The sequence below is a fragment of the Fukomys damarensis genome, unplaced genomic scaffold (assembly GCF_012274545.1).
Source record: "Fukomys damarensis isolate Sample0158 unplaced genomic scaffold, DMR_v1.0_HiC HiC_scaffold_31, whole genome shotgun sequence".
Lineage (NCBI taxonomy): Eukaryota > Metazoa > Chordata > Mammalia > Rodentia > Bathyergidae > Fukomys > Fukomys damarensis.
Window position 1 is genome coordinate 3803856 of NW_022900943.1, and position 23951 is coordinate 3827806.

General features: G+C 41.2%; 1 protein-coding gene across 15 annotated transcripts in view; it reads left to right on the forward strand.

The window, feature by feature from the left end:
- Bnc2 (basonuclin 2) overlaps positions 1-23951 on the forward strand; it is a 340522-nt gene that overhangs the window by 190442 nt on the left and 126129 nt on the right. For 14 of the 15 annotated variants that reach the window (XM_010630930.1, XM_010630931.1, XM_010630932.1 and 11 more), the window contains one exon: positions 3613-3715. In XM_010630930.1, coding sequence (XP_010629232.1) covers positions 3613-3715 — 103 coding nt within the window. Of the gene's footprint in view, positions 1-3612; positions 3716-12606; positions 12687-23951 lie in introns of those variants that run through there. The other variant, XM_010630940.3, reaches the window with a different exon arrangement.

Consider the following 23951-nt stretch of genomic DNA (forward strand, 5'->3'; position numbering starts at 1 on the left):
CGTGTATTTATTTACAGTGGAGAGAGTGAATTTGCTGCCAGAAAGACTAGGGTAGTCCATCTTTCCCACCCAGGAATGGAGCAGAGTCAGTGCTACAGGCTCTATCAATCTAGGAGGACAGGGAGACTCAGAAACGGACCAGATGTGATGGAAAGGTTGCTTCTCAGAGAGCTCAGCTTCATAAATGTTTGTAGCAGACTCCAGGTGGCAGAATTAAAATGTAGGTTGTGATGAGGAAGTGGAAACACTGGTTGGTGAGTACATGGATTTATCTTTCAAGAAATCCATGGTGGAGGTAAGCAGAAGTAATAATTACTTTCAATAAATTGCAGACTGAAAAATGTATTATTGTTCTTTGGAAGTTGAGAGATTGGTGATCACGTTAGGACTGAGAAAAGTTACAGGGCGCCCGTGGCGACGCGGAGTCCTGGAGCCCCTGCGTGGAGGAGGGTCTGCAGCCGACTGACTGTTCAGATTGTGTGGTGCGCATGGCTCGGTCTTATCTGGAGGGCCTAGTGGAAGTGGGAGGCACTCTGACAGCAGAAGGAAGGAAGAAGTGGTTGAGCTCTCGAGAATGAAAATGCATGCCTTCCACTCTCCCTGACGCCTTGTGACGTATGTGCGTCTTAGGAGCTTAACTGGCTTTGATGGTTTTATGATAATTTAGGCTAAGTGTGCATGAATTGGCAAATGATCATATTGGTTCTGTTTTGTTGTAAATAAATAATATATCAAAGTTTTATGCCATTTCAGAAATGTTACTTAGGATAAAACTTCCTTTGAAGTCACAGTAGGCTCTTACTCAGAATATTTATTTAGATCATATTGTTTAAATACATGTAATTCCCTTAAGGGACAATTATAGTCTCTATAAATCTAAATTTAAAACAAATAGACCCCCTAGAATTCATAGAGTTACAGAATGGCTGTTCCAGTGCTTACGTGTTCATGTACAAAAGGAGGTGATGTGTCCCAGTGTTCATGTGTTAGGTACAAAAAGGGCAGAAAACAAAAGGGGATGATGGTCTGAAAGGTTTAATCCCCAAGTGTACCATATATGTTAAATTATCTCAGAAGAGAAAATATTTGGATCGAGAATTAATTCAGAATAAGTGAATGAATGATTCAGCCACAGTGAAAGAAGGAAGCGTATAGTCTATTGTTCTGGTCTCGAATATACCTATAATTAAAGCTGCACTTTAAACATGATGCAAAATTGGACCATTTTTGTAAAATAATTCTATTATCATAAGGGAAAAGAAAAAATATGAGAAAATGAAAAAATGGAAATGAAGTGTTTGTAAGCGGGGAGGGGAGGAGGGGGTGAAGAGAGGGCAGGGACAAGGGGGAAAAATGAGAACCAAGACCTGTCATGTGAAGGCACAAGACCCCAATGGTGAGTGTAACTGTACTGTACACCTAAAATGTACCGATAAACTCAATCTTTAAAGAATTTAAACCTACATTATTACATTAAAAAATAATTCTATCATCAAATTAGTAATTTAAATCATATATATGCTGGAGCTAAGTAGTCTTTGAAAGATCATTTATTTTTATTCTGTCTCTTGATTTTAGTTTTTCTTTAAAAAACACTATATGTAAGCTTTCATTATTTCACTTCAGTTGTTTTATTTTATTTATTTATTTATTTATTTATTTTTGGTTTTTTGAGACAGGGTCTCACTATGTAGTTGAGACTCACCTGGAACTCATTATGTAGCCTAGGCTGGTCTCAAGCTCACAGCAGTTCTCCTGCCTCAGCCTCCCGAGTTCTGGGATTACAGGTGTGCACCAGCATGCCCATTAAAACGTGTTTTAATAGCTGAATTTATAATTGGATATTTTTTATGTGACTTTTTTTTCCTTTGCTACTGGGGTTCGAACTTGGGACCTTGGTGCTTGTGAGGCTGGTGGGGGCACCACTGGGCTAAATCCCCTGCCCTATGTGACTTGTTTTTAGTGTAAACTCTGTATTGTGGTCACAGCACAAAAGTGGTGAATTCATTAGTTAATGAATATGTTATGTAAAGAAACTACTTCCAAACTGGGGCATTCTTGATATATTGTTTAGTTAATAAACTGTTGAAATGGAAATAACTTTCAGAATAATCATGTCCTCTTATAACACATGCATTCTTTAATCCCTAATTCATACAGTAAAATTTTACACTCTTATTCCTGAAGAGTTGGACAGTTGACATTGGAAGAAAATCCCCAACATATCAGGCAGATTATATTGTTGAATGTCTCCTTAGAGGTAAACAGAAGAGTAAATTAGGGATGGGAACGGTTGATGAAATGAGTACCAGTGAGAACTCTTAGCATCCGAAACAAAATAAGCAACCATGAGTTAAATGTTAATTTTGTAAAATACTTTAGTCCTGCCTGATCTTGAACATGGGGCACGACAGAAGCCCACTTGTTCAGCCTTAGCCTCTGTACATAGGATTTATCCTGATCATGTTAACAGCATTCAAAATACTGCCTGTTAAAAGTGAATCGGTTCATGTAAAAATTCCAGTGGTCCCAGCATTATGAGTGAGCCTAGCATTCAGGCACAGAACAACATTTGCAGGTAATCCAGACCCACACCCCACTCCAAAACCAGTAATCATGGACCACATCGAAATCTGTAGAGAAATCTTTTCCGGGCAGTTCAGGTAGTTACAGTAGATTGTTAATCTGTGAATAGTCAGATCAAACCCCTTCTGTCTTCGGAATTGCCATGCAAATTACAGCTAAATGTATGAGATAAATTTATTAAATGTAGTCTGCGAGCACAGGTCAGCTTTAGCACAATTCTTAAGCATAGGGTTTTTTATTCACCAAAAGTTACACTCCATTTATGCTAATTTTCTGTGGATTCACTTTATAGCATAAAATGATGAGATGATTTTTTGAAGTACTGTAGTTGTCAGGAAGTGAAAATTTTTTGAATGCATATTTTAGTTTTCTAAGATACAGTTGTACCGTCCAGGTAGAAAAAGTTCACATAAATGGCTTTTATATCTAATACCAAAACAGACTTAAACTTATCTTCTTGTATTGCCATTAAAATAGGAAGAATGTTTATATTTTTCAATGTAAGAATGGAAGTAGAATTAATAAAACCCCAAGGAACTGAGAAGTGATAAATAATATTAAAAATATGTTAGATCTTAATAGTCCAACAAGAATATCTTTCAAAATGTAACAAATTCAGCAGGAGGAAATTAATATTCTAGTAGTAATTTTTATCTGCCATGTTTTACTTTCACAAACATTTAACTTGAGTATTAGAATGTATTTTCCTATGCATTATTAGGAAGTGGATAAAGATAAAAATATATATCAGCATTTTTTTCCTTCTTGGTGTTACAGATTGTGTCTTGTGGAATATATAATCCTTTATTCTTACTGTGCTTGGTCTGCAATTCTAATTCAAAAGTTATATGAATGACTTAAAGCATTATGTTAGTGAATGAGCTTTCTTACCTTTTTTGTAAGAGATTTTTGATGGCAAAATTTATTTTCAAAATTTAAAACAAAAGTGGGCATTCATTGAAAGTAGCGGGAAAGCATAGCACCGTTTTGCAGATGCTGACCTCCATCTCCTCCTTTATTTTCCAGGCCATCCGGTGCACGCTGGTAAACTGCACGTGTGAATGTTTTCAGCCGGGGAAGATTAACCTGAGGACTTGCGATCAGTGTAAACATGGCTGGGTAGCGCATGGTGAGGAAAACCTGGGCTCCCCTTCCCCTTCTCGTTGTGTTTGTGTGAACGTGTGTGTGTTTGGAGCAATCACTGGCCTGGCAAAGAGAGCAGTCAGCTGTGCTCCAAGTGTTAGCCAGCACTCGGCAGAGGCTCTCAAACAGTGGATTCTCCTCTTCAGGAAGTAAGTGAGGAGAGCTCTGCAGAGAGGAGATGTGTGCAGGGCAGCTGGGCCGTGGGTTTACTGAGCATCGCAGCAGGCAGCAAGCACCAGGCCTGAAGGACACTCAGACACACCACAGTTGGCCTTTCAGGGCTGGACCTCAGAGGGAAGCTGCTAGCTCCTCCTTGCTTGAAAGCTCCTCAGTGACTACGCACCCCTGGCATATGTGTTAGGGTCTGAGTTTATCCTCCAGATGGTAAATTTTGTATGGTGCAATGGGTGAGGAACACTATTTGGCTAGTATCTGAAAAACAATGTGAATACCTCCTTCCGGTGTGCACTGGGGTTAGAGGAGGGCACCCTTGGGAGAGTGTGAGCTCTGCGTGGGTGTCCCTAGGGTGGGGTGGGAGGAGCAGAGGACCTAGGTGTGAAGGCAGTTTGCCAGATTTTACATTTTCTCGCGAATGATTTATATTTATTATGTGTAGGCAAATGGGGATGTGAAATAAGCAGACCCTTTTTCTTCTCTTAGACTGTAGAATTTTAAAAGATAGGTAATGTTTCTAAAAGAAATCCTGGCTGGAGAGTTTTTGACAGTCTGGGATATTGGCTCTTAAGTGGACATATTCTTCATTCCCAGGCAGTGCCAAACATCCAGTGGGTTGTATTTTTTATAAGTGTCATTTTATTCTAGCAAGATCTGAGGTAACAACATCGGGCCATGCCTTGAAAGGCTTTTAATTTATCATGTACCTTGCTTGTTAGGGCATTGTGTTGGAGGTGCAGGGACTTTTCGGCCACGATTCTGTGGAATGTATTGGAAATAGGGTGTGGGGACAGCACTGCCACAGTCCCATAATGCCTTACGGATACCCCTCTTCCTTGCTTCATTAACAAGGCCAAATTTTATAGCAAGTCTCAGTGCAGTCTTGAAAAACAGATGAGCTCCTGGCTGTTATATTTGTAGTCTATGTATGTTACTTTGCTGAATGATTTTTTCTTTCTTCCTATGTTAGCTTGCTAGGGCTTCCATAACAAAATGCCCCAGACTATGTGGCTTAACTGAAATAAATTAGTTTTCTCACAGTTCTGAATGTTAGAATTGCAAGATCAGGTTCTCAGTAGGGTTGGTTTCACTCAGGCCTTTCTGTTTTGCAAATAGCCACCCCAACTTGGTGTTTCCTCTGCTGTGCATACTTGTAGCATCTTCTTACCTATCTTCAATTCATGTTTGTGGAAGGATACCCGTCAGATTGGGTTGGATCCCAACCCTAAGGGTTTTATTTTAACTTCCAGTTCCTTAAAGGCACTATCTTCCCAATCCAGTCACATCCCGAGCTACGCGGGTGTCAGCTTCGACAAGTGACTTCTGGGGAATAGGATGCATTTAGCCCGTAGCTTTCTCCAGGCATCCTTCTTTCCATAGAAGAAATGCAGGTTTTTCTAGATAATAGGTTCAGTTTATTGTCCCCAGCTCATCTTCAGGGCGAACGGGCTCGGACCTTTGTGAGTCCCACACACAGCTCCGCACGTGCTCGAGATGGCGCTGCCTCGCGTCAGTGCAGCGTGACCTTCAGTTTCCTCATCGGTGAACTGTGATTCATAGTGATGTCTGCTCCAGCACTGAGCATACACAAGGGCTGAGCAGAAGATGCCATGCGTGTGTAAATAAAATTTATTACCGCAAAACACACATTGCCTTTAATCGCCCTCCAGACAGCCTCTGTCACATCTCACACCCTTGGCCCGTGGTTCTCGCTACTTCCTTGAAGCAGAGCTGGACGTCCTCTGCTGTAACTCTTCACTTGCGCTGTGGTGGCTGCCTCGACGTCCTGGATTGATTCAAAATGAATCGACTCAAAATGTTTATGCCAGTTTCTGTCCAGTGGAAACATTCTGCTGTGACCTTATCCACGTACACGCTCTGGCACTGCAATTCCTCCAAGTTAGAATGACCAGGACACATGTGTAAAGTCTTCAGCAAATACCACATTTGAAAAAGAACAAAGGGGACAACAGCTGAGCACTAAAAGGGTCAATCATTAAATAACAACAACAGAAAAAGGTTTTTCCAGCTATTTATTCATTTTCCCCCAAAGCCATCTTGTGTTAGTGCCATCTCTCCGCTCTGGGAGTCTTGGGAGTATAAAAGTTGACTTGGTAGCTGAAGTTTGTTCTGTCTGTCTGACTTCCGTGTGTCTTTCACACAATAAATGCAGTGTTTCTTTCTTCCTGAACAACATACGTTATTTGTGGCCAATGATTGTTTTCAAGTATTTGCAATAAGATAAAGCTGTTACACCAGACTCTGCTTTTTCTTACTGCATCATTAGATATCCTGATTCTAGGGTAATAATTTGAAGTTTCTCAGACCTAAGCAAAATTGATTCTAATTCTTCCCCTCACAATTAGCATCTTGACCTCTTTCTTCTCGCTCAGCAGGGGCACCTCTGTTCATAACTCAGAATACACACACACGAGGGTGTGCAAGCCTTTCCCCCGACCCTCAGTAGCACCGACGGGAGGGGAGGGGCTGGTTGCCACTGATCAAGCGGCAGTGGCGTGAGGGAGCCCACCTGTTTGGCACCAGCAGCTCACCTGCTTGCTTCACCCTGTCCTGTACGGATGTCCTGCGAGAGCTCATCTCCAGGTACCCTGCTCAGGCTCCACAGTGCCTGTGTGGGGCGCAGAGGAAATGACTTCATGCCCCTCCTGTGTGATTTCTTTTCTCTGAATGTATAAGTGAAACAGCAGTAAGAAACGTTTCATGGCGGAACTAAATACATCCTACCTGTTACGGTGGGGTTTAAAAAATTTTGATAATTGCAGCTAAAAATGAACCAAATGCCAAAATCAGGTATTTTAAAGAATTTTTAGAAATGTATTGGCCTCTGTTGTATAAATACTTTATTGAGTATAGTTTAACGTTTTGGGTACGTAATATCCATGCTTCACCTATAAAAACTTGGTGGGCCAAAAATAGCTCAGAATTTCTAATTTTGTCGCATATCTGTTAAATTTTTTGGATAAAGGACTCCAACATGCTGTTGCTTAATTCACCTTCCTCCTCTGTTCTTTTCCCCCATTTGCCTTCTCTTCCTTTATTTTTCCTTCATTCTCCTCAGACTATTGGAGTGAGGCTTGGGATTGGGGGTGAATTTAAATTCAACAGTTATCCGTCCTAACGTACCAAAATAAGATAGCAGGATACATGCATCAGCAGGCTCCTTTTTTGGTGACATTTTTTTTTTTTAGAGAGAAATTCATTTTTTTTTAACTCTTTCTCCCCATACTAGAGTTGTAATTTTACCTCCCACAGAATTGGAGCTTCAGTCAAAATTTCCACAATCTTAGGTTAGCCAGTATTACTTCTGCATGCCTAGCGATGGGAGAGCGGGTGAGTTGGGGGACTGGTGTTTCCAATCATAAACCCTGGCCAGAAGCTGTAACTGCTGCACCTAAACCACTTTTATTGTTTATTATTTGGAAGTTAATTTTAATGCCCACAGTCCAGATGAAGGCTTTATTTTTTAACTGTTAAAGAGAAGATAAATAAAGCAATGAAACTGAAAACATAAACTAAATTCTGAATGGTTTTATGAAATATTTATTGATCGGCCAAGAAAATTTGGAAAATTGTTTTTTTCATGATGATGTATATTTTTGTACGTGATAAAAGAAGTGAGCAGATTTTAGAAAGGTAATTTTCTTAGCATTTTTTTTCCTTTACTAAATCAGTAATTTTTACTTCTGATGAAACCAAATTGATACCCCCCCCCCAGCTGTAACAAACCAACTCTAACCTAGTTAGGTATGTTGGGTGTATTGTGTAAGCGTTTGGAAAGAATGTAGGAATTGATATATTTAAAATGCATTACATAGCTTAATGAACCACACAGCAGCTCCTTCAGGACAGATTATTTTCTTTATAGATTATTTTGACCTAAAAAAAAAAATAATGCTTCCAACAGGCTGTGAATCGTAGGATTTCCTTGCACTCCAGGTGATCTGCAGTGATCTGAAGGGTTACTATTTATTTATTTATTTATTTATTTATTCTTTGGCGGATGGCTTCCTTGCCAGAAAGCTTATTGCAGTAGAGTTCTTGGGAGCTTTTCCTTATTGTGTTCCATAAATGTGATTTCCTTTTACTACTTGCAATTCATTCAAGCAAAAGATAGTCTTCCATTATTACTTTAATTATTTGCTCATCAAGCCAGCTTTTTGCTGCCCATATTTATCTAAACTCTTAGATAAAATCTGTGAAATGAACAGGCTTATTCTGCATTGTCTGATCATCAGTGAACACATTTACTAAATGTATATCATACTCATGCAGGTCATCTTTGGTTATTTGCCACAGGCAGCGATGAAGGATGTCAAGTTAATTTAGTGTCATATACTAACAAGCTTCATGTACTGTAAGGCTTAATATTCCTATTATTCCTTAATTTCGGACCTTGTTTGTTATTTATTGGAAGTAATACTGATTCTCACCTCCCCTGGCATTGTTGAATTTGAATTCTCAGGTTTTAGTAGTTCTGGCTCATCAAACCCAGAGTACTCTAGAAAAATGCAAAAAGAAAGCATAGGTATCCTGTTAAATTTGAGTTTTGGATAACCAGTGATTTTTTATATGATTACAGAATATGCAAATTTGGTGGAATGTACTATATTTTTATTTGCTATATTTGAGAAGTTTGTACTGTAAAAAAAAAGTCCTACTATGAAAGTCATGATGAAGTTCCAAATCAGGGCTATCAGGTATGAACATCCTATAATCAAAACACTTGGTTATATTAGTCCTATAGTTAGAATCCTTGCATCTCTATATTCTGTTTATAAATTCTCCCGTTTTTTGTTAGCATGGTACCTTATAAGGACTCAAGCAGAAGAGATCAAAACTATTGATTTTCCATTTCATCCTGTGAGAGGTCACATGTCTTTAGCATTTGTTCCAGTCTGTAGTTTGTTCCTAATTGTTCCTCTGTAGCAGTGTCCCTGGCTTAAGTCCAAAAACCAGAAGTAAGCTTTCCAGTCCTGTTTTCTTTTCTAATCTTCCCTTCCAAACCCAAATAGAAAATCTATCACAGGCAGTAAAACATGACATATCTGTGACATCATGCTTATTTTGAGATACTCAACAGCAAGTGTCTTCAGGATAATTTGTAGATTTGTCAGTATGGAGAGATGGGGAACGCACAAGAATCCTCAGGTAAAGAGAAGTTAGTTTTCCCAGATACTAACCTACAACCAAAGTTCTGGCCTCCCTTTACCAACGGAGAGATTGTTCCATTAAGAATGAAGTTTTGCTTTAGTGGAAAGTGTTTCAAGCAGAATGTTTAGGATTCAGTGAACGTGTAACATAGGTGCTGATCTGGGTACTTCTTAGCATGGGGAAGGAAGTGTTGGCCCGGCAGTGGCAAAGAGAGCATTTTTCCTTTGGGAAGATGCTTCTGGGCCTTGGCCAGAAACACATGAATGGAAGCAACCCAGTCCTCTTCTCTCTGTGCACTGGTCTGGGAGAAAACAGCTCACACAGCATCTGCCTAAAAGAAGTCTTTCTAGCTAGGTATGGTAGTGCATGCCTGCAATTCCAGCACTATTAGGCAAGAGGATCACCTTGAGTTCTAGGACAAGCTGGACTACATAGCGAGTTGAAGGCAGCCTGAACTGCATAGCGAGACCCAGTCACAGCCCTCTGCCCCAAAGAAGTCTTTCCAGTGGTTATAGTTTTCCCAGACAGTACTACTGAAATGTGGCCGTGCCCAGCTGTGAAAGGTTAGAGGAACTGCCCAGCTTTGGTGGGACAGCTGGGTCCTGATCTCTCCATGGGCAAAGTCCTTGGACATTTCTCTGCTTGTTTTCATTTGAGAAAGTAAAAGCGAGGCCTTTTCCTGGGTTGCTTGACCGAGGGCGCAGTGCCCTCTTCTGCCTCTCTCTCCTTGATCAAGGCGATAAGCTGTAAAGGGAGGACATCCTGAAAATGCACAAAGTTGTGCTTGATTAATGGCATTAACTGTTCTCTTATTGTGACCCTGAGTTACTTGTTTTGATTTGCTTTCAGCCTGCCCACCTTCAAGGCGATGCTTTGAACTCCCTAAATGTTCTTTAAGCACAGTGTAAACAGTGCCTCCTCCTTAAAGCCTGGGCTTTCTGCCTTTTAGCTTCCCAGGTACTTCTCTGCTCCGTTTGATTTAGATGGGGCAGGACGTGAGGTGGGCCTGCAGTCCGTACTTGTCCACTGGTGAGGAGTTTCTTGGGAGCATCTTGAGAGGAGACACACAGAGCTCATTCCTCTGGGTGTGGAAAGCATTTAGGTATGTGGAGCGGGGAGGGGGGTTATTGCTGGTGAATGAGACTCTCTCAGTTCACCTCACAGCCCTCACCACCTGCCGTCAACCTCTCTGCTATCTGTAAAATGTGATAAGGATCGCTGCTGGCTCGCACGTTCTTCTGAGACCAGGTGACACAGTCCAGACCTCTTGCACAGAGCAGTGTTAGCTGTTGCTGTTAGTAAACTGGAAAAGCGAAACTTCAACCTGGTGGACTGGGCAGATGTGTTTTTAGTGTAGTTGAGTTAAAAGTTGTGGGTTGCTGGGCTAATGACTTCTCGGAGACTTCTTTTACCTGTAAATTCAGATAAAGTGGAAGTGTGCCTCAGTACCACAGGGTGGCTTGGAGGAGAATTAAATTAAAAATGGGGACAAGCCAAAAGTTCTGGCCCAAACATTTTAGCTGTAAAATTATTAAATCAGTACTATTGAACAACATTTGCAATATTTAGAGTCTCCTTTCAGGTGCAGTTGTGGGAGGGGGTGGCATAAACTGGTTCCTCCTCTAAGGGGGCTTTCTTCAGTGCCCAGGGCAGAGCTGTGCTATCAGTTCTCCGCGTAGGAGCCAGGGTTCTCCAGCTGCAGCTGTTTCTCCAGCAGAGGCAGGGCAGTTCCATACCTTCCTTATGCATTAAAATGTCAGCTGAACACTTACTGGAGCAGGAGTAAGGGGTCCTTTCCCCCAAAAGTCCTATTGTGAGAGGGACAGACCAGCTAAACTGAATTGTAGGCGTACTTATCAAATGAGAACTCAAAAACCAGAAGTAGGTGAATTTTAGAATGAGTTAAGGCTACTTTTACCTATTTTTACACCTATCTTTGTGCATGTGAAATGCTTTGATGGGCTCGCTACTTTATCATTTTATTGCATTTTATTACATCATAAATTTTTATATCTTGCTAACGATCCTACAGGAAGCTTAATTGTTTATAGGAACATTGTAATTAACCAGAGTTCACCAGGTTAAGCAGAACACAAATTGAAGGGGTGATAAATGAAACACCCTCAGCTCTTCTCATTGTACTCCGGATACACTACTCAGATACAGTAGGGTATGCAGCTGGGTCCTCAGGACCAGGATTGCCGCAGCAGTATCATGCTGATGCGCTCTCCTGTTCCGCTTTCTCCTTGTGTCAGAAATGGTGACTTCTTCCAGTCTCTCCCCCCTTGATTGAGTCAAGAAATCACGGGCTAAAGTAAGTGTACTGTTTCAGAGGGAACTGTTCATTTGTGTTCCAAGAGCCCTGAAGTGTTGTTTATGCATTGCTTTTTTAAAGCCAGGCTTTGCCTTTGCCTTCATAGGCATCTGTACCTTTTCCAAAGCTTCTTGAATTAATCTGTTGTTGGTAAGCTGAAAATAGTGACAAGGAAGTGTGTCGTGGGAGATGCAGAGGCAGCACCTGCCAGGGAGCCGTAGTGATGCCCTGCCCTCCCGGGGGTCTGGGGTCCTGTGAGCTGCACACTGACCCTGGACCCGGCATCTGCAGATGCACCTCACTAATGAAAGGACAGCGTAATCGGGCCTTAAACGGAGTGTAGGACTGCAGTGAAGACCTCACCATTGTGACTTTTGAGCCCTCAGTGGCTGTCTAAATCGAGATACGCTATAAATATAAAGCATATGCTAGGTTTTGAAATGTCATCTTGAAAAAAACCTTAAAATGGTCATTAAGAATTGTTCACCACGGGGTGTGGTGGCACAGAATGCTGAGGCAGGAGACATGTTCAGGGCCAGCCTGAGCTACCTGTGAGACCCTGTCTCCAAAAAAACAGAACAAAAAAGTGTGAATTGGTCTTTCAACTGCCTGTCGATAATACCCGTATACTTTATGAAATAAAATATATTTTTAAAGATTACTGTCATGGTTTATTTTTTAGTGACACTAGAAAAATGACCATTCCCGCCGAATCTTGTAACGTATTGCATGAGGACGTGGCTGTTGTGACTGCAGGTGTGAGGGACGGGTCTGGGGACCCAAGGCACGTGTGAAGAGGTTGGTGGGGGACGCTCCGATCCGCTGTGAGCTCCTGGGTCTGCGGACGCAGGCTCTGCGCGAGCCCCTTCCCAGCGGTTCCCGCTGCGGCCCTCTTCGGTGTGGCTCCTGTCCGTTCTTCTGTGCACCCAGTTCACTCTGGAAGAGAGACTTCTGCCTCCTTTACGCAGCCCTTTTGCCGGGATCCAGAAACGCTCCTTCTTTTGCGCCCTTGGCGTCCTTTGTTTCCGAGTGACGGGAGCCCTGCGTGGCGGGCCTGGGGCACTCTGGGAGGCCACACCCCCGGGGCGCCCTGGTACCTCAGAACCGTTGGTTTATGGAAGCTCTGAGCCCATCTGCAAGTCTCTTTCTGATTCCTGTTATTCCTAGCAGAAAGGTTGTCAGCACAGCCTGCAGACGCCTTCTTTTAACCCTGTTTCTCCATTCATCTCAAAATCTTCATTCTGTTCTAGCTTTTGCTATTTCCCTCTCAGTACTCAGACTGCAAAATAAGCAAAAGGTAAGTGGGAAGTTTTATATCCTAACTGGGAAGTATTTTAAAGAAGTTAAATGCGTTTGATCATTAACAGATGTTGGTATTTTTGTTGAGTTCAGAAGATACAGTCTTGAGTGAAATACCTTCCACTTCTGTTAGTCCTTCGCCAGCAAAAATCTGAGGGTAAGAAATGCATCCCTCCCCCTTTTGGCTAATCATGTTTTCCACTATCAGTAAAAATTAAAAAACAATTCAACCTCTAACATAAAAGAAAATACCAGTTTGGCTTGGAGGACTTGGTGAGGTAGGTCTTTTCCTGATGTGCCAAAAGCGACCATCACAGGGCCCCTTAAAAAAAAAAAAGACTTTTTTCCCTTTATTTCATGTGAGCATTGGCAGAAACTCTGACAAGCAGTTCTTCATATTTTATTATGTTCTTGTCTGCAGAATCTCTGTCAGGCAAAAACCTTGTCAGCGGAAAACCTGTCGTAGGATCAGAGGAGACAAAAACAGGTGTCACACAGGCAGTCAAAACTGAAGGAAAAAAAGATTAGGCTAAAGAGAGAGAGGCAGACAATTACATTAATGCCATTGCTTTTATCTTATAGATGTGTGTTATTATCTCGGGGTGCTGAGTGCGCAATTGCCTCAGGAAAGTAGACAGGAGACAAGGGGAAACTTGATAGTTATTAACTGAAGAGGCAGTGTGTCAAAGCTGGATGGGGTTCAAAGTTTTGCAGAGGGAAGAAACTGCAGGCATCCAGCAACGGCTGTGTGGTTCTGCTCTCAGCTACACAGAGCTAGCAGCAATTCACATTTTCTAGTTGGAGACACATCATAGAGAGAAAAATGAATGAAAGATTTCATTTGGACGACTTTGGGGTAACAGTTATCCTGCATAAGTGGACAGAATCCCATAGCCTTTCCTTTCTTAAAAAATCTGACACCATGTGAGACATGGTGAGGCACAAAGACAGGCATTTGTCAGTTCAGCTGGGTTGTTTGGATATGTTTAGAACACCTATTATCAACACACTTTTAATTAAAAAAAGCTATTAAGAAGCCCTTTTACTAAGTGTGAACATCTGCACGTGCAAGCTGTAAATTAGGAGATCACACATGTGTGCCTCAGTGAGGGACTAAATGAATTTGGCAAGTATTTTCTGTTGCAGATTTCTAAGTGCAATAAAATATCTAAAGGAAAAATATCAGTGCTTTTATAATTTGGGTTGGCTTTTAAAATTGTGCCTGTTGATACCGATTAATAGAATTTTCTAATTAGAAATTAAAATCACTGTGATCAGATTAATAATTCAAAGCACTCACGAGTACCTCCCCTATTCCTTTGTTCATGTTATTTCAGGAAACTACTTGTTTCTGAAAATTTGGGCTCTGTGAAATATGTGATGGTATATAATAATTTCATTTTGCTGATTACTAAACCCTCAAAGGTTTGTGGCTTTGTTGATAACTAGTACATGTCAAGCAGCCAGCCAGCAGTGTGAGGTGACAACTTCTAAGTCTCCTTGTGTGCTCTGCTGACCACTGATCGTATTAGTGAAGCATCAGCAGGCATTACTCTGACCCCTCACATTTTCTGTTCATACCTTTAAGATTTGGTTAGTTTAGACTTTCCCGAAGTCTGCCCCCTTAACCTTTTTTATGAGCAAATCTTTATGTAGGGTTTTTATCCCACTAGTCACCAATGCAGATCAGCTTGATACTTGTTATATGCAGTAAGCAAACTCAGCCATCCAGAAGAAAACATGCATCAGTGTTAGAAGTGTGTGCGATACCCGAGTTTAAGGGGTTACATGCAGTGAAGGAAGAGAAAAAAGATTGATTATAGATAGAGAATAAATTTCAGGCTAACTTGCTAGAGGAAGAAAAAGTACCTGTGACACAAAAGCAACCTGCTCATTTTAAAAAAGGATATAATGTTTTCTTCCTTTTAAGTTATTTCCTACCAGATACTGACTTTTAATCACTGTCCTCACTCAGTTTTGAAATATTTTCTCAGTACCTCTGATAGAGCTTGACGTGTGTGTGTGTTGCACTTAGAGTGTTTCCTTAGTGAAATTCTTATGCAGTGACTTGCTGCTTCAGGACAATTGAAGGGAGGGTAATTTCATTTATAAAAGAATTCAGTTTAATAAAAAGACATACACAGTTCTTTCAAGTAGCAAATTGCAGTAGTTTTTAAATAGCTTGTGTTTTCTAGTCAGTATACATTTAATTCACTGACTGAATAAAAATTGAATAGAAAAAGTTTTAAGTAGCCATCTCTCAGCTAGCCTTAGCGACGGAAGTTTGGGTAGATCTTCGGTGGTAATAATTCTCAAACCGGGCTTCGGCAGGTGGATTCAGTTACCACATCTCTTCCAACACCAATGTCAAGTTTGCAGGTTCATTTTCCTCTTTTCCCATTGCTACCTTTGAGTGGAGTTGCTGTGTATGAACAGAGATGTTCCCCAAATCGGGACTGTGTGAGGAAGGAGGAGAAGAAGTAAAAGCAAGGACCTGTTTAATTTGCTAGCCAGGAGTGCAAGCTCTGAACCACCAAGGGCTGACGACATTTATGGGTGCCACAGTCAGACATTGATGATTTCCACAGTCTGTTCTGAAGACTTTTTTATGCATGAGGCTGCAGGGGTAAATGTCAGTCAGTTTGAAGTACTAGCTGTATGGTCTCAGGCAGAGCTCAGCTTCTTCCTCAGACTAATTGTGGGTGTTTGTATGTGTCTATCCACATGCTCCGAAAGCTCCAAGCTAACTGTGGCTGATTAAAATCCGAGGACGGTGGGGCTTATTGAAACTACTTTGGTCCCTTTTTCCTCCCTACAGTTTAGAGTCACATTCACAATAGCTCCTGAGAAAATTTACATACTATTTCTCAAGTAGTAAGGGATTTAAAAACCGAAAGGCTATTCACGTAAAGTATATAAGGTGGAGGAATCTAATAAGGGTTTTAGAGTCTCAGTGGCATGTTTTCTTTTTTCATTTCCAAAACACTGACACACTATTTGTTTAAGAAAAAAAGTAAACCCTTTGCACATAAGGGCTGACAGTTTTCATCATCACACTTGGGGATCAGTTCTTTCAGCTACTTACCATTTCTTTCCTCTTCTGACAAAAAATTCTAGGAGCAAGACTTTTCTCTTGTTGGTATTAAATATCCTAATTAATTCACCCTTGACAGATATAGCTAGAAAGTTGTGACTTCAATGGAACATGAGTTATTTTGTACTGAATTTGTTCCCAGTTACCTCTATCTTTGCCCCCAAAGTAGTGAATAAAAGGTTCAGACCTAAGTATTACTTCAACTTATAAGGAACATTTCCCTTAATCACAGTTGTTTCCCAGGTTTGTAATATGCCATCATTGCCATTAATAATAACTGTTCTCCCCAAGTGCCAAGGTTTTATTAGGACGAGGCTTAGAATCTGTGGTTAGATTAAGCCTTTGTCTTGAGTAATGGACAGTGTTGCGTAGTAAGAGAGCTGAGACTTACAGTGGAAAAGGATTGATGTTATGATGATCCCAAAGGGCCCCTTTATGATGAAATTCTACATATGCAAAATCCCATTAAACCTGAAGAAGTTCATGAGATGGCTACATTGAAATGACATATCATTATATTGGGTATAGTGTTATTATAAAATATGGTATAATTGGAAATTATTGGTCACATTAGCAAAAGTGAAGAGCCACTCACCCACATAAATTCAGAAGTTATGGCCCAGACATTTGAGGGGAGAGTGATAACCACATTCTGTTATCAAAACTTAAAAATCTGCCCTCAGAAATTGCTCATATAAAATACTGTCGCTAACAACTTTTAGAACTTTTAAAGCGATCGTTGATAGAATGCCGTAAAAAGTATTCCCTAAGGACATGTGGAAATTTGTACTGTCTTAGAAATTAAAATAGCGTTCTAGCACCCAGAGTCCCTAAAAGCTGACCACTTGATGCTATTATAATTTGGAATCCTAGAGGGAGTTGAGATGAGAGACGTGGAGTTATCTAATTAGCCTTGCGAGTTAAGGCCCTGTGGGCTTTCTCCCAAAATGAACAAATAACTTTTTTGAAAATGTTTTTTTAACTTATAAAATTTCTTCAAATTGGCATGTGAAAAGTTTAGAGTATCCTTCCAGGGTGGGACTGGGAATTAGTGAAATAACATTTCATTGTAGACCCTTTTCATAGAAAATTTTAATCATTTTTATTCTGCACAGTAGGTGATTGTGAAAATTTTCCACTTTGCACACTTATTATGCAAAAATGATTGTTAGCTTCTTGTTTCCATGTCTAAAGAGCTGCTGGGGGAATCCACTGGGCATCGGGGCCTGCAATGAATACATTCTTGTGGAAATCACCTTGGTCAGTTGAGTTCGACTTTTGAAGAAAGTTATGGTTACAAAAAAACATTGTGGGCAACTTAGAACTAAAAATTATCACCAAGAGCCAGTTTTCTTGGATCACTATTATACGCTTACGTTAAGAAGAAAAACAATCTGATTATGTTCTTATTTCTCCAACTGTCACAGCAAACACTGGAAGAAACATCTGTAGAGTTATAGGGTTTTAATTTAATTTATTTGATCGTGTGGGGAGTGTGACCCACGCACGCAGCTTGATTTTATACACTTGAAAAGTGAATTCTGTAAAGGATATTACTTGATTCTATATACAGTCAAATGTATATAGCACTTTATCATATATTCTGCATGACATTTTATAGTTAGTTTACATTTATGCAATATACACTAATGAACCACCAAAATTTCATTTATTGTCCTTATGACAGTTCTGTTCTCACATCCAGACTTAGTTATTTTGGGGTCCTGTGGCTTAGCCACTCCTGTCCTTTGAAAAACTAGGGCTCTTATCAAAGTGTTTAATGAAATTATACCCAGTTCTCATTTTGCATTTGTTGTATAGTCAGAAAATTGCCATTAAGGTTTTGTTTCTGGCATTTTGAAGAGATCTAGGTAAATCATAATCCTTTAGTGACTTCATTCATAGTTTAAGAAGCTTATATGAAATTTCTTCTTATCTTCCTAAGTAGTATTGTTACTGTACAGGTAAAGTTTTTGCCAGGTGAAATTCTGCATATACTGGAAAGACATTAAGGGGTAGAGGCCTAGCTTGGTGGTAGAGTACCATGTGGCAGGTGTGAGGGCTCTGGTGTGATCCCTAACACCATAAACAACAACAAAGAGGTTAATTTATCAGTTCGCTTTTTTTCTTTCCTCTGAGCCTTTTACACAAGAAAACAATTCTTACAGTCTCAACTGGGTGACTCTTCTCTGACCCTTTTCTCAAGTCTGCTCTATGGCTTTTTCTGTCACTGTGAGACCATAAATCTAGCACACTGATCACATCTAGTGATCTATGCTACTATTGTGGATGGTTTTCAAGATGTTTATACAATTCAGTCTGTACACCTCGATATAAGATCATCTTTACATGATATTTGATTTTCATCTTGTTTTTAACCTAGAATATGAAGTGGTAGGAAAGGGAATAAATTATTTGCAGTTTAATCCGAATCTTTGCCCAGCTAGCACTGCCCTCTTTGAGGTAGTTCCCTGCCCGCACAGTAGGAGAGGGTTGAGAAAGCACTTGGGTGAAATTCAGAACGTGGCAGGATGGAATCATCATACCTTTACCCTTTTCAGTGAAAATAGAACAGTTGCCTTTTTCTATATTAGCTGATCATCCACTCCTGATTATGAGCGCTGAACCCCTGAGCCATTACGTGTCAGGTGAGGTTGATGCTTAAAATCAAGCTCTTGTAAGAAAGACAAGCACGTTAGTAAACAGGCAGCTTGTGTCTGGGACTTAGGTCTAAGCATTGTCTATGTCAGGTGAGGTTGATGCTTAAAATCAAGAAAGACAAGCACGTTAGTAAACAGGCAGCTTGTGTCTGGGACTTAGGTCTAAGCATTGTCTCTGGTGAAATAGTTCGCTTTTAGGTAGGGGCACCTGTCTGGTCTTCATGGAAAACAAAAGTAAAATCTGAATTGGAGCAGGAAGGAAAGAATGATCAAGGTCAGTAAAAACGAAGAAGGCCTTGGAGGAAAATAACTGACAATAAAACTCCTGAAAAACATAGCTGTGCAGGTCGAACCCGCTTGTCCCCCGGCTGGCTCGCTTTGCTCTTGGCTGTGTCCCAGCTGAGCTGGCTCGGGCTGAGCCCTCTGCCCCCCCACGTGAGGGTCTTTTGCAGTAGAGCCGCGCAGGTTGTAATCTTGTGTGTTCACATGTAGCTTTTTAAAGTATGTTTTTTTCCCTAGTCAGTTTGCCTTAAATGGGCCCAAATCATGTCTCTTCTGTTCTAAAGCTGAACGTGAGGGTAAAGGCCAGAAAATGCCCAGTGTGACTGAATACTACAATGCTAAGAATTTGAGACAGTCAGTTGGTGGCTTACAGGGCTCACGTTAGATTAGAGACTTACTAGGCTGCAAGTGAATTGGCCTCTGCCCCTGTTAAAGGAGCGTGTGTCTGTCTGTCTGTCTGTTGGAAGTGGTGTGTGAAGAGGATGGGGACAGCATTGGGAATCTTTGAGCAGAGAGGAGACACAAATGCTACACAGTATCTCGAGAAGACTAACTAGATGTGTTTAGGAGGTGGTAGGCCAGTGAGAACCGAAGACCAGACCAGGTAGGAATCACTGCAGTGGTGAAGGTGTGAAGGCCCAAACACTGGCTCTGTAGTGACAGAAAGTAGATGAGAAAGAAGGAATTGGTCCAAGAAAAACTGGTGGGTACAAATGTGTGACTGATTACTTAGGAGAGCAAGAGGAAATAGAGATGATCATGGACGTTCTTGCTGCATGATATAAAGTGAGAAAAACAACCCCAACAAATTAAATTCTTGTGTCCACGTAGTATCATCTGAACTACATAAAATTAGATTTGAAAAAAGCGGAAACAGATACGTCAACATGTGCCCAATCATATTCTTTGGATGGTAAGATTGTGAATGATTTTCTTTCTGTTTTCCCTCTTCTCACATTTGGAGCATGTTTGCAGTGAGCACCTATGAAAAAATGACAGACATGAAAAGGATTTCAAGCGTTTTGGCCTTTTTTTCTAGTCTGCCTTTCCCAGCCCTGTGAGTCAGGTAGCGTGCTTGGAGTTGGGAGCACGGTGTTTGGGCAGAGCTGAGTCTGTAGGTCAGGCATCACCTGCCTGCTGTAGGAGTAATTGGTTCCTCCAGGCAGGTATCACAGAAGGCAGCCGGAGAGGCACCCTGTCTGGAAACCTGATGTTTTCTCTGCCTCAAGCTGACTTTCTACCAACTTAGAAAATAGCAATCGTTTCGTGGCCCTGCCTCATGTTTACTTCAAGCATTTGTTTCCCCTCTGCTTCTTAGCATGGTCTTATTCTGTACCCTCCTTTTACTTATTCTGATTTGACTGATGAAGTGATCTCGACGGCACCTAAAAAAAGCTTTGCAAGCTGACGACTGTCCCAACATTTTCGTGTGTCAAGTGACTCGGCAGTGCGGTGTCGCAAGCAGGTGGTAGAGTGGAATTGGAACCTTCGAAGGGTGGAGCTAGGGTCTCTGTCCTTGCTCTGAAGAGAGCATGCACCATTAATTGTTTGCTTTACATCTTCACTTTTCAGGCTGAACTGTTGTTTTTTCATCCTCTTCTTCCCGATTACTTTATGGTAAATGTTCACTGGAAAGTCCTTTATCATTGATTATCATATGTATTTGTGATAAAAATTAAGAAAGTAATGTATCTAGAATAGAATTTTTATTTGTTGGTCATTTCAGTGAATGGAAGCAATGTAAATATTACAAGTTTTCATAATTTATTAAGCAAGAAGTGGATTTTTGTAGGAAGTACATCTGTCATTGAGATTTCTGGAATATAATTTTTCTTCTCAGACTGGCTCTTGTATCCATGGATGAATAACATCTACCAGACAGAAAGAAGCGCACAGTCACTTCTCTGCCCACTTTCACAGATGTGACAGCTGAGACGCTAGTGAGCAGAGAGCATGGGGAGCCCTGGGGTGCCAGCACCCTCCATGCGGAGAGGCCATTGCAGGTGTTTCCCAGATGCCCCTGAGGACATCGCTGGTCCTGATAAGGGCAAGGAAATGGTCCCAGATAGTGCCCTGGTCGTTCGCTTTCTCACATTTCTGGAAGAAGGCTTTAGGCAGAGGTATCAAGTGACTATACATTTAACTGTTCATCTTTAACTCAGAGACAGTTTGTTCCAGTAGACATATAGAAGATTGAGAAAAAGAACACTATATTAGTTATTAATTCATATCACTCCTATCATTGGTTTAATTAGGTGCTTTTGTCTTAATGCTGTGGATTTAGCTACCTTTATTAACAAATTTCTACCACATAGCCTTCGTGACAAAGCCGATCTTATGGTCAAATTAAGCTGACAAATCTGACTTAATTTTCATAGAAAATTATGTTCTCACATTTTAACTTAAATAAATGTATTGATATGTATATTATGAAAATTTACAAAAACATCAGAAAGTTGTAGACTATATTATGTATAATAAATTACTGAAAGACTACAGAATAAAATGTGTTTCAAATAAAAAGTTTATAGTAGAAATGCTACTTTTACTTAATTGATAATGATGTACTATAATGCATAGCTTCAATAAGTTGTTTATGAAATGGGGACTATGTTAGAAGTCATGGTATTAATAAATGTGGTTCCATGTGTAGCACAATTTAATAATAGAATTTAAGGAACAAATTAGATAAGTAATATGTGAAATCATTAATTTTGATAGATCTCATGCTTAGACTACATATATATATATATATATACTTAAAAAGAAGGCTTAAATTGCTAAAAATTAAGTTTTTTGGCATTTGGATTGTTATTTATTTTTGTTATTTTTTAATAGGTTGTAGGAAATATTTAAAATTTTATAATATGAAAATGACTAGTGATATCTGAAAGTTTTATGTTTTTGATTACATAGGTTATAATTACCTTATTAAGTGATAAAGTTTCTGCAAGAAATCATGTGATTTTTATCTTGTGAATTTTACAAATTGGGCAGGTCCAGGAAAATATTCAAACTGAATTAGAGAGTGTAGGCGTCTGAATGCTCTCGGGCTTTTCTTCTCAGGGGAGACGGCTCAGGGGGTGAGCGAGGATTGAGGATAGTGCAAAGGGATTGCTCACCTTTGAGTCAGTGGGGCCTGGGACCATTTTCTGATGGACTGTCTGAAGAGTGACCCATTTTAAAAATGCACAGCAGTGCGAGAGGGGAACTCGTCACCCCTGCCCCGTTGTGTGTTGTCTACAGATTCAGAACATTCCGGTATAGGCCCAGGTGTGGGGTTCTGGCTGCACTTAGATAGGATTGGCAAAGAAGAGCCTTGAATAAAGGAAGCTTTTCCAGAGGAATAAAAACTGTGACTTATTTTGGACAGATCGTTCCTTTTCACAGGAGTGGGGCTTCCTGGGACAGTGGACCATGTAGATGAGCCCGGATGTACCGTGACCGTGTGGAGGATGACGGGATCTGGCGCAGGGAAGTGAAGGCGGCCACGCGTGTGCACACGCGCTGGAGTGTGGTGCCGCAGGGTCTGGGAGCTGAATGCCTTGTCTGCAGACCTCCTGGCAGGCCTCTGGCGTAGCAGACCCCTCTGTTAGGGCGTCTCCCTGTGTAGGAAAGCAGAAGGGCCCTGCTCTCAGCGCTTGGCTGCCTGGATCCCTGCCCTGACTCCTCTCTGGCTTTCACTGTCGTGTAGGCGGAACCTCGTGTTAGAATCCGTGCGGCAGCGTCTCTCACTCAACCTCCACGTTCTGGACTGTTGCACGTCAGAGGGTTGTAGCTCATGACCAAGGCTCATCCAGCACCTTCACACACTTTTTCTGCCGGACATGTGTCATGTCTCCCGGGCTGGCAGTTGTCGTTTTAATCACATTTCTGTTGTTAGGAGTTTTATGTGTAACTTAAAATCCTTTCGTCATATACAATGTTTAATGACCTCTATTGCCTGTTAACAAGAGTTACACTCCTACGCTTTCTGTAGGTCTTTTCCTTGGGGTTGGAGCTCCTGATGGCCACCTGACCTTCTTGGTTCCATCTCCAGCTATGTATTTTGCCCCGGTTGTGTCTTCTGTACACAGTCCTTGGATATTTTGTTCTCTTACACCTGTTGGTTCAGTGGTTCTAAAGGTATAGCCCCTGGCCGGCAGCATCCACACCTTCCGGGGACCAGGTAGAAGTGTGGAGTCTTGGTCCCATCTCAGACCAGGGAAGCAGGCCCGCCTCCAGGTCGCCTGATGCGCACAGCGAGTGAGGACGCCGTCTTGGTTCCATCTGCCTGCGCCTCTGCCCTCCTGTCTCACCTGACTGCTGATTATCTGTGCTTCCCAGAAGACTTGCCCTCTCTTCCATGTGCCATGGTACTTTACCAGATCGCTTCTACAGCCTTTGTATTGCCTGCCTGTGTCTTAAGGTGGAGGCCATGACATAAAGTGGGTTTTCATCTACATACGATGCCTACTTTGCTGTTAAATTGATAAGTGCTGACGAGTAAATGCATGCACGTGCGAATGAAGAGAACGTTTTAGGAGGAGTGGTGATCAATAAGGTCAGCTGCTGTAGAGAGCACGGAGAATAATGAAAGAAAGAAGCCATTGAGTTTCGCAGTAAGTCAGGTGTTGGTGACCTGTGAAATGCTTGCTTCAGCAGAGTGATGGGCAAGAAGCCCAGATTGCTGGGCGTGAGGGACGCCAACATGATAAAGACTTGAAATTTTAGTATTGATTGTTTATCCGAACGTGTATATAAGGAAGCTGGTGAAATTCTGAGTAACCTTAGGCTGATTACCTGACCCTGCTGAGCCTGTGATCTCGGAATACATGCATGAGTCTTTAATTAAAGGGTTACATAAGACAGTTGTGAGCCCTAGAATAGTACCTAACATAAAGCCAGTGCTTAAATAGTCATTTCTTTTAGCTACCCACAGCCACCATTATTTTTCATTATGGCTGTGAGCTCTTTTTAAGATAAGAAATTGTGTAGGATTCTCCTCATTCCAGTCATGGCAGAACTTACCAACAGCATGTGGCCTAGAACTAACATACCTTTTGTTGAAATGCTGACAGCAGCTTTGAAATTACGTGGTATCTAGCTGGAAAAGTGGCCCAAAGGGTTTCTGTATCAGTTGGGACATTCTTAGTTTCGAGTAACAGGACGCTGCTTCAGGGAGTGGGTGAACCGAGGTGGGGCGGAGGATGGGGGAGCTTATGTTGTCTGGGATGAGACTGAAAAC